At 55.7% G+C, this 10,766-nt stretch overlaps 1 protein-coding gene across 1 annotated transcript in view; it reads right to left on the reverse strand.

The window, feature by feature from the left end:
• CHAF1A (chromatin assembly factor 1 subunit A) overlaps positions 1 to 10,766 on the reverse strand; it is a 28,887-nt gene that overhangs the window by 6,272 nt on the left and 11,849 nt on the right. Inside the window, exons 5-13 of the mRNA XM_021708019.1 lie at positions 8,604 to 8,833; positions 8,019 to 8,079; positions 7,534 to 7,602; positions 4,419 to 4,645; positions 3,373 to 3,541; positions 3,153 to 3,233; positions 2,327 to 2,419; positions 1,118 to 1,385; positions 17 to 390 (exon numbers count right to left, since the gene is read on the reverse strand). Of these exons, the coding sequence (XP_021563694.1) occupies positions 17 to 390; positions 1,118 to 1,385; positions 2,327 to 2,419; positions 3,153 to 3,233; positions 3,373 to 3,541; positions 4,419 to 4,645; positions 7,534 to 7,602; positions 8,019 to 8,079; positions 8,604 to 8,833 (1,572 nt within the window). The remainder of the gene's footprint in view (positions 1 to 16; positions 391 to 1,117; positions 1,386 to 2,326; positions 2,420 to 3,152; positions 3,234 to 3,372; positions 3,542 to 4,418; positions 4,646 to 7,533; positions 7,603 to 8,018; positions 8,080 to 8,603; positions 8,834 to 10,766) is intronic.

The following is a 10,766-nucleotide window of genomic DNA, read 5'->3' on the forward strand; positions in this document are numbered from 1 at the left end:
CGCCCTGGCTGGGCACCGCAGCGGGCGTGCCGCTGCTGTCCTCGCGGGGGGCCGCGGGCACCATGGTGACGTAGCTCCACTGGCAGGGCACGGGCAGGTGCTCCTGGTCGAAGCTCTGCAGCACCTGGGGGTGGACGTACCAGCACATCCTGAAGTCGGGCCGCTTCTCGTACACGGAGTTCTCGGAGATGAGCCGCTTGAGGCGGGCCTTGGAGGGCACGGCAGCGTCCTCGCCGGCCGGGGGGGTCTGCGGCCGGGAGCAGGCCGGGCCTGGGGGGCTGCCGGCATCCCTGCGGAGCAGTCCTCGGCGGCAGTGCTCCTGGAACTCCCGGATGATGGCCTTGCTCCCGTTCACGTTGCCGTGCAGCAGAGGCAGCAGCTGGGCCAGGACTGCAAGGGGCGACAGGCGGGCCGAGGTCCGTGGAGGAGGTGCCGGGCCGGGGCCACAGCGGCTGGGGCACGAGGGGTCCCGGGGGCGGACGTAAGCAGGCTCAGACTGGGCCTTCAGACGGGCTCACACCTGCCATCCAAGCAGTGCGGAAGGCCGAGGAGGGAGGACTGCTTGAGCTCAGGCGTTTGAGACCAGCCCGGGCACCATGGCAAGACCTCGTCTCGGCAGAACTTAAAGTGCCAGCTGCTTGTGGTGACAGGCACCGGTATCCCCAGCTACTGAGGAGGCTGCGGGGGGAGGATCCCTGGAGCCGAGGAGGGGGAAGCGACGACGAGCTGGGATCGTGCCACTGAGACCCCACCTCCCAACAAAACGAAGAGGGCAGTGCCCACGACTGGCTCGAGGAGGAAGACGAGGGAGGGGCCGCGGCGAGGGGAAGCTCCTGCCTTTCCTCCCAAGGGCTGCCCTGCTCGCCTTCTGGCTGCTGTCCCTGCTGGCTTTTGAAAAGCAAGAACGTGGGCGGGGGAGCCATGTCCTAGGCACACATGGGCTCCTGCCCCGGCGCAGGTGACCGTGTCCTGGTCGGCAAACGCGCCACGTACAGGCCCTGCCTGGTCCCGGGGCGGGGACCCCTGCCCTCCGGCCCTCCCGCCGACTGTGAGGGCTGGGCGAGCAACACCCTCTCGGGCAGAAGGGCGCTGGTCCGGTCCGGCCCCACCCACTCACTCTGCTGGTCCCTCTTCTCCCGCTTGGAGGCCTTGGGCGCCGGCTCCTCCTCGGCGGGCACGGGCTCCAGCAGGCAGGCTGCGAACTGCTGCAGGACCTTGAGCTCGGCCCCGGCGCAGGCCCCGGCGCAGGCCCCGGCAGCGGCCCACACGCAGCCGATCTTCACGGGCTGCAAGACGCGGAGCCGCTTCCCCTTGGCCAGAAACTCATCCCACTCCTTGGCCTTGAGCTTCTGGCGGACCTTGTGGTTCTCCGGGTCGGCACACTCCTGGCAGGCAAGAGACAGCAGGTCACTTGGGGCCCTTGGCCCCCTCCCATGGTTCCGGGTCCTGGCCAGCCGGAGAGCGAGAAGAGGGAAGGGGCCGGCCACTGGAGGAGTCAGCCAAGCAGGACGCCGTGGCCTAGCTGTTCCTGCCCCAGCCCGAGGGGGAGCCGGCAGGGAAGAAGGCTTTATGACCTCACCCAAACGGCCTCTTTTAAGGCAACTCTGCACTTTGCGGCGAATGTGTGACTGTGGAGCTGTCAAGCAGGCTGGGGCCTCTGCCTGCACGGCCAGAGATGGAAAATTCCAAGGGCACAAGAACCCGGTTGCCTTGCTGGCCAGAGAGGGACCAGGAGTCACGCCCTCCGTGTCTGACCCAAGACCGTCCTAGTACACCTTTCTCAGTCCCCACCTCCCAGACACTGGCCAACTGAGCCCCTAAAATGGCTCACTCAAGAGTGCCACATCACAGACTTTAGAAGGTGGTAGAGGGTGGGTACAGAGATATGGGGGAACACTTCGGAGAGATGGAAGTTTCTGTATTTTATTTTGGGTGGTAGCTGGACAAGTTCGCTCAATTGTGACAAGCTATCCGAGTGAAAACTGAAGACGTGTGTGCCGTGGTACAGATTATCCGCCCGCCAGCTGGAAAAGCTGAGGGGCTGCCCTCCGGCTTGGGCCTCACGCTCCACCCTTCTCACCCCTGGACCTGCCCCCTCCTCACCTGGACTTCTTCCTGCCGCTGCCACCCCCAGGCAAAGCCGAGTTCAGGCCCAACCCCACTGCAGATGAGCCTCCAGGCCGAGCAGCCCCTGGGAGGCCGCAGTGAGGAGCAGCGTTGCGGAACGGCCGGTGGGGCGGTGGGGCCAGCGGCACCACCCCAGGCCCGGCCCGAGCACTGAGCCATGAGCACCTCCCCAGGTGTCACCTCCCCTCCACGCCCTCACCTCTGTCACGCCTTCACCCTCAGACAGGTACCCATGGGGCACAAAAAAGCCGTCGTCCTCATCTTCGTCCTCTCCCACTTCGTCCTCCTCATCCTCAAAAAGAAAGAAGGGAGGTCCATGGGCTGCAGAAGCAGAGCGTGAGCCTCATCAGCGGCGCAGATCTGGCTAGGAGCAGTGGCTCACGCCTGTCATCCCAGCGCTTTGGAAGGCCAAGGCCAGAGAACTGCCTGAGCCCAGGGGGATTCGAGACCAGCCTGGGCAACGTGGCAAGACCTCATCTCTACAATTAAAACAAAAAAATTAGCCGGACGTGGTGGCGCACACCTGTAGTTTCAGCTACTTGGAAGGTTGAGGTGGAAGGATCACCTAAGCCCAGCAAGTCAAGGCTGCAGAAGCCGTGAGCGTGCCACTGCACTCCAGCCCGGGTGACAGTGAGGCTCCAACACAAAAACCCAAAACAAAACAAAACAAAAATGTAAATCTGTCAACATCTTCTGCTTTGAGGGCCATTCCTGTGGACGCCTTGAGGGTCAGAAGAGGCTCCAGCAGGCCACAGTGTGTGGCGGCGTCAGGCAGAAATGGGCAGATGTGAGGCAAAACGGGCAGCGGGGACCACGGGGAGCCACGGCAGACGTGGCTCAGCGCCATTGCACGGTGTCAAGCAGGCAAGTGTCCCAGGTAAGGCTTTCCAACAGAGGCTGGCAGATCTGACATGTCCCGTGGGTTTGAATTTGCAGACCACACCCAAGCCACTCACGAGGGAAGAAAACCTCAGGCCTGCCACAGCCCCTGGTCAGAGCTGACGCTGTCCCAGATCTGTCCTCACCCCTTCACTATGAGACAGGGATTCCCCGGGCTCCTCCTCTTCCCACTCCTCATCACTGTCCACTTCGTAGTCCAGGAGCTTCTGAGAAGGAAGACATGGGATGCCGTGAGTGCCTTCAGAAAAGGGCAGAGTGGAGGGGCTGGGACAATTGGCGGCCAGGAGCAGTGGAACAGGCCCGGTAGGAGCGAGCCGCAGAAACGGCCCACCTGCAGCAGCCCACCTTGTCCTGGGCCCAGGGGTCCCTGGGGCGGATGACTGTGGTCCTCTTGTTCCACGTGCCCCAGTAGGCTGGGCGGTGGTTCTCTGAGAACTGCAGGAGCTTCATCCTGCCGAGCTTCCTCCTGTCGGGCACGCTGGCGACCTTCCCGTGCGCCATGATCACCACGTCACTGAGGGGTGAAAGACTGTCAGGAGGGTGGGGCCTTGGTGACTCACTCACACACCACCTGGGCTCCTCCCAACGACGTTGGCCATACAATTTGGAAAAGGCCAAGTGGAGGCTCATGCCTGCCATCCCAGAAAACTTGGGAGGTCGAGATAGGAGGATAGCTTTGAGGCCAGAAATTTGAGACCAGCCCGGGGAATAGAACAAAACACTGTCTCTATCACCAAAAATAAAAATAAAAAAACAAGAAGAAGAAATAAATTAGTTGGGCATGTTGGGACACGCCTATAGTCCTAGCTACTTGGCAGGCCGAGGCAGGAGGACTGCTTGAGCCTAGGCGTTTGAGGCCACAGTGAGCTGTGATCGTACCACAGCACTCCAGCCCACGTGACAGTGAGACCCTGTCTCTTCAGTTTAAAAAACAAAACAAAACCAGAAAAGATGAGTGGTCATTAAGCAGTAGCACCAAGTCCCCCAGGAAAGGTCAGGAGCATTGACTCAAGGGACAGACCAAGGAGGACCAGCCTGGGGAGGACAGGGGAAAGGCTGCCAAGGGGCTCCCCTGAGCACTTGGATTAGCAGGTTGCACGAAATAAGGCAGGCACTAGGAGTGAGGGGCACCCTTCAGTGGAGACCAGTCTGGAAGTAAAATCCCTGTGGGGAGACCCTGGGGAGACCAGGACAGATTCCAGGGGCTCATGGGAAGGCCAGGCAGAGAGGCCCAGGGCAAGCACTAAGTCCTGAGCCAGGGGAGGTGACTGGCCTGAGGGCCACAGACAGTCGGCGGCTGACCAGACCAGGGCTTCTGCCACAGGCACCCGGGCCCCAACTGCCACCTTCTGGTGTCGCCGACAGGCAAAGGAAATCTCCCTGGCTCTGACCTGCTAAAAATGTCCGCGTTCCGGTTGGAAACTTGGGTAGGGCCGGACCTGAGGGGCCGTCGGCCTTTCAGATCTTTCAGGAAGGAGAAGTCCCCACTCTGCTGCTGGAGGAGCTGGTCAAGTTGATCACAGAGGTCTTGGTCAAAGGCAGCCCGACATTGAGGGGCGAGAACCATGTGTTCTTTAATTTCAAAGGGTGCAAACTTCCCACAGGAGCCGGCCAGGGTCTGAAAACAAGAGGAGACGCGATGGGGACAGGACAAATCACAAACACATGTGCATGAGACTCACCCAGGTCAAGTCAGAGGAGCAGACTCCGAGGCCCGTATGCTGTGAGTTCATTCACATGAGTTTTTAGAAGGGAAAGCTGCAGGGACAGGGACCGGATCTGTGGCTGCAGGGGACAGGGTGGGAGGGGCTAACTACGAGGGAGTTGTTTGGGGTGATGGGAATATTCCGTACTATGGGGATGCTTACATGCACTATAACTTGCCAAACTCATTGAAAGTCAATAAGCCTGGCTGGCACAGTGGCTTATGCCTATAATCCCAGCACTTTGGGAGGCCGAGGTGAGTGGATTGCCTGAGCCCACAGGTTCGAGACCAGCCCAGGCAACTTGGCGAGACCTCGTCTCTACAAAAAATCAAAAGTTAGCCAGGTGTGGTAGTGTGCGCCTGTAGTTCCAGTGACTCGGAAGGCTGAGGCGGAAGGATCGCTGGAGCCCAGCAGGTCGAGTCTGCGGTGGCCAGGAGCGTGCCACTGCCCCCCAGCCTGGGTGACAGAGTGAGACTTCAACTCAAAAAAAAAAAAAAGAAAGTCAATAAGCCTGGCTCTAGAAAGAAAAAGGAAAGATGACATGACCTAAGACGGAAGCAGCAACTTCAGTCTGTTGCGTGGTCTGAGCGCCTTGCTGGGACCTGAGACCCTAGGAGATGGACCAGCTCACCCAAGTCATGCTGCTAAAATGCAAGACTGCTGGGCACAGTGGCTCACATCTGTAATCCCAGCACTCTGGGAAGCCGAGGTGAGAGGATTGCCTAAGTCCAAGGGTATGAGACCAGCCTGGGCAATTTGGGGAGACTTCATCTCTACAATAAATTTAAAAATTAGCTGAGTGTGGTAGCACTCGCCTGTAGTTCCACCTACTTGGAAGGCTGAGGCAGAAAGATCACCTGAGCCCAGTAGGCAGAGGCTGCGGTGGCCATGAGAGTGCCATTTCACTCCAGCCTGGACGATGGAGGGAGACTCAAAACACACAAACAAAAATAAATAAACTGGGGGAAAAACCTCCATATCAAGGGAAAGAAGCCAATCCTGTTGAAAAATAGGAACTGGCAAGTCACAGAAGAACTGAAATGGCAAAAGAACACAGAAAGATGCCCCGTTGCACCAGGACGCAAGGAAAACTGGAAAGGAAAATGAGATCGGTTTCTTTTTACCCCATCAGACTGGCAAAATTAAAAGCAAATTCAGCCCACATGGCCATGGTGGCAGGTGGGGAAGAGCACATTGTCACCATTGCTGGAACACGTAACTGCGTTTCCAGTCTGCCGGGCGTTCTGGCCGTGGTATTTCGGCAACGTGCGCGCTGGGATACAGCAGCAAGCTCGTGTCCAGTTGGTTGTCCTTGCAGAAGGCCCGTGGGCCAAGAGAAGTGTGGCTTGGGGACCCCTGCCACTCCACCACAGGGCACATCAACTGTGACAGCAGAACTGGTGCAGTGGTGCACACCTGTCATCCCGCATTTTGGGAGACCAAGGCATGAGAATCACTTGAGGCCAGGAGCTGGAGACCAGCCTGGGCAAAATGGCAAGAGCCCCACCTCTACAGGTAAAAAAAAATAGCTGGGCTTGGTGGTACGTACCTATAGTCCCAGCTACCCGGGAGGCGGAGGGAGAAGGATCATTTGAGCCCAGGAGTTTGAGCTATGATCACACCCCTGCACTCCAGCCTGAGTGACAGTGAGACGCTGACTCAGAAGAAAACTAAAAACGAACTAAAACCCCCCAAGGCTGTTGCACTAGGAAATATTACACAGCAGTGAAAAAGAACGAAGGGGACCTGTGGCCGTCACTAGGCGACACGTGCCAACCTCGAATCACCACATGAGCACCCTAAAGCTACGCAACTTTTGCCAGCGAAATCTTTGGAGATGAAAACAGAGACAGATCCCTTTCGGAAAAAGAATGAAAAAATCTAAACGTGCCACGTGGCAAAAATCTGAAGCACAGCTGAGTGGACCACAGAGCCACATGATCCACTCGCACAAGTCTTGAGCCACACGTGCATGTCTACGCAGAAGCGTGGGGGGTGTCAACACAGGAAAGCATCTGGAGGGACCCGTGCCCCTAGAAACGGGCCCCTGTGGGGAGCGGGGTATGGAGAGGAAGGAGGGCTGGGTCTCCACACAGAGCACGAGGCTCGGAAGGTCCCAACTCCCAGGCAACCAACACCAAATGCAGTAAGTAAGATTCAGAGCTGAATTTTATACTGTTTTATGGCTAAGCCTCCTCTCCACCCACCATGAATTTCCTGGGGGTGAAGGCTAGGTCATCTTCTCTTCAGTCTGACTCAAAACTGCTCAGGAAGCAATCTCTGAGAACAGCACTTTCTTGTCAGACATGCCACTTTTTGCCCTTTGGGGACCAGGAGAGTGGCTGAGTGACTTCACTAGAAGTAAGTGTGCTTGGGTCCCTGGAAGCTTCCTCCTTCTGGATGGAAGAAAGGCCGCTAGGCAGAAGACACCTTTTATTTTTATTTTTTATTTTTTTGAGTCGGAGTCTCACTCTGTCGCCCAGACTGGAGTGCAGTGGCCGCTCCCGGCCACCGCAGCCTCGACCCGCTGGACTCTGGAGATCCTTCCGCCTCAGCCTTCCGAGTAGCCGGAATTACAGGCATGCGCTACCACGCCCAGCTGATTTTTGATTTATTGTAGAGATAAGGTCTCCCTGCCCAGGCGGGTCTCGAACCCGTGGGCTCAGGCAATCCACTCACCTCAGCCTCCCAAAGGCGCGGGATTACAGGCTGAGCCACCGAGCCCGGCACACCTTTTATTTTTAATAGAAAAAGTCTCACAGAGCACAGACACTGAAGGCAAGGGAAGCTAGGTGCTCACCTTGGGGGCCTGTGGTGTCTTTGGTTTCTGGAAGAACCGTGTGATCTCGGCCTTCTCGGCTTTAATGCGCTGCAGCGGCAAAGACGATGGTTAGGAAGGGGGATGAGGAGAAAGAAACATGTTTAAACACACGTGTATTTTCCAACATGTGGAGGCCTTTAGAACTAAGCCTCATGCGCTTCTAAGTTGGAGACATGTTTATAAGACTTCAGCTCTCAAAACCCCCGACCCACAGCTGAGTGCTAGCCCATCTCAAAATGCCAGCGTTGTCCTCACGGGCAGAAGTGCCAGGAAGCGGGGCCAGCAGGCGCGTGACAGGCCGGCACCGAGAACAGACAATGGGAACACACTGAAACAGGCCCGTCCGCCCCCGGGGGAGCCATTTGGTTTCTCAAGACCAGAAAACCTTCGCAACGACTTCGGCAAGAAGCCCACTCATGCCATCTGCTTCCCGGGGACTGAAGCAGACGCTCCCGCGGCCCTACCTTCTCCTCCTCTCTCAGCCGCTTCTCCTCCTCCTTCTTCCTCTTCTCCTCAAGTTTGGCCCTGTTGAAACATGAAGTGAGATCTCGGTCAGCCTTTCCTTTGGTTCTGGAAGTGAACACAGCATTCAACTGCTAAGTAGACGGCATTTCATCTTGCCATGAACGGACAGGCGACATGCTTGTTTACCGTAAGCTGTTATGTGATGTATAACACACACACACTTATAAAGGCTAGTACACAGATCTCAATAAATACAAATAAAAAAGAGTCAATAACATTCTCCGTGACAAGAATACAGACAGAGACTTCAGCTGGCCGACGCACCATGGCACAGACAAAGCCTGCAGCCCCATGATGACAAGGCCTCCGCCAGCCGGGACCTGGTAGACGGGGTCCAGGCAGACAGAGCCCAGGCCAGCAGGGCAGACGTGAGGGCAGCGGCAGAGTGGGGAGGCACTTCCGTGTCCTCGGATCGGAGGCTCAGCGTGTAGCCATGTAGGAGAGAGGGACAGACCGGCTTCAGGGCGGGGAGGGCGTGGCTGTCGTCCCCGCGTGGCCACCGGTCCCCACCACCCGGCACTCACTCCAGAGCCTCCTGCCTCTCCTTCCGCCGTTCCTCCTTTCGCCGCTGCTTCTCCGCCTTCTCCTTCTCGTCCTTCTCCCGCTTCTCCCGCCGCTCCTTCTCCTTCAGCTCCCGCTCTTCCTCCTTCCTCTTCCTGGCCTCCTCCTTGGCCCGCTTGGCCTCCTTTTTCAACTTCTCTTTCTCTTCTCTTTCTGCTTGTAACTTGAGCTGCTTGCCCAGCCGCTCCTGGTCCTACAAGACAATTCAACAGGTGGCCCTCCTGGCAGCTCCCTGGGAGGGTCAGGTCAGGACTTGGAGGACGGCCACGTGGAGAATTCGGGGCTGGCTCCAGGAGGAGCCTTTGGCCAACACGCTTTCACAGACATGATGTCTGAAATACATATGAAGACTTTTTTTGGGGGTAGAGACAAGGTTTCACTACGTTGCCTAGGCTGGTCTTGAACTCCTGGCCTTAAGTGGTCATCCCACCTTGGCCTCCCAAAACGCTGGGTTAATGGAATTACAGGCATGAGCCACCATGCCTGGCCAGAAGTGATTTATTACAATCCATTATTTTTCAATCCATCTTGAGAAAAATGATAAGAATGAGTTGTTTGCCCTGGTACCTTGTGGGCAATTCTACAGAGGATCCATTTAAACACAATCTTTAAACATGGAGCAAAGCTTATTTACTTAATTATAAAACAAATTAAAAGGAGGCAGTCTACAATCTCTGTTAGGTTTGAATTGCATTTATTTAATCAGAAAACTATGGTGGAATAAAGAAACAAAAACATCTGCAGGTTTTGCCTCCCTAACTTTAAAACAAAATCATTTTCCCATCCCTGCCCCTCAAAACATACTCGATTCTGTGGCTGGTTTGATTTCTTTTGAAATGGAAGACTGGGAAGAGGCAAGAGCAGGAGATTTTCTGGGGAAGTCTTATAGCAGCAGGAACTGAATGAGAACCCAGAAAAATACAAGCCAAACAAAAATTTAAAAACTTCTTGAAAATCATTTCTCTGGGGCCGGGTGCAGTGCTCAGCCTGTAATCCCAGCACTTTGGGAGGCTGAGGCAAGAGGATTGCCTGATCCCAGGGGTTCAAGATCAGCCTGGGTAACTTGGTGAGACCTCATGTCTATAATAAATCAAAAAATAAGCTGGGCATGGTAGTACATGCCTGTAGTTTCAACTGTTTGGAAGGCTGAGGCAGAAGGATCACCTAAGCTCAGCAGGTTGAGACTGCGGTGGCTGTGAGCATGCCACTGCACTCCAGCCTGGGAGACAAGGTGAGACTCCAACTCAAAAAAACAAAAACAAAAACAAGATTTCTCTGGATCTGAAAAAAAAAGTATTAAGAAAGAAAGACCAGGCATGGTGGTTCCTGTCTGTAATCTCAGTGCTCTGGGAAGCTGCGGTAGGAGGATCGCTGGAGCCCAGGGGTTGGAACCTGGATGGCAGAGCAAGACCCTGTCTCTAAAAGAAACCAACAAAACAAAACAAAGGATGAAGAGTAATCTCTACAGCTGTGGCGATACACTTCATGACTGGGCATAGAGACACAACTCATTTCTCTTAGTCTTTAAGGTAGGACACTTAATCACATCAGTTCCTCATTCCACATGGAATGTGGCTCAAGACAAAGAGTAATTACATAATCTTAAATGAATGCTAAATACACCCATCTCTGACTGTACGGGGTAACTTCCAGAGGACACCCACCCATCCAAGACAGACTCTTCCTCTGCCAGGAAACTAACAACTCAGTTTCTGGTTTGGGTATAAGACTACATACCCTTGTCTCTAAAGAAATGTTTGACAGAAGCCACAGAGACATGCCACGGAAGAGGCCTGCTGTTTGTCTCCTGCCAAGTGCCTGTGCGTCTGCATCTGACACACGGAACACTCAAGGAAGGTGGCTAGCTAAACTAAACAAGGAGACCGCCCACGTGGCTGCGGGGTAGAGAGGATGCACCTCTTCCTTGTTGCTGAACAAGACAACAGAGGCCTCCAGAAGCTGTAAGAGAATCAGAGCTCTTCAGCCACACGAGGGTGGCTTTTCCTCCAAATGTGCCCAACTCTGAAATCCCAATAAAGAATGAGATAAGCCAGGCTCGGTGGCTTCAGCCTGTAATCCCGTGCCTTTGGGAGGCTGAGGTGAGTGGATTGCCTGAGCCCGCGGGT

Source organism: Carlito syrichta, unplaced genomic scaffold (genome assembly GCF_000164805.1).
Source record: "Carlito syrichta isolate Samal-C Ts95f unplaced genomic scaffold, Tarsius_syrichta-2.0.1 Scaffold130442, whole genome shotgun sequence".
NCBI classification, from domain to species: Eukaryota; Metazoa; Chordata; class Mammalia; order Primates; family Tarsiidae; genus Carlito; species Carlito syrichta.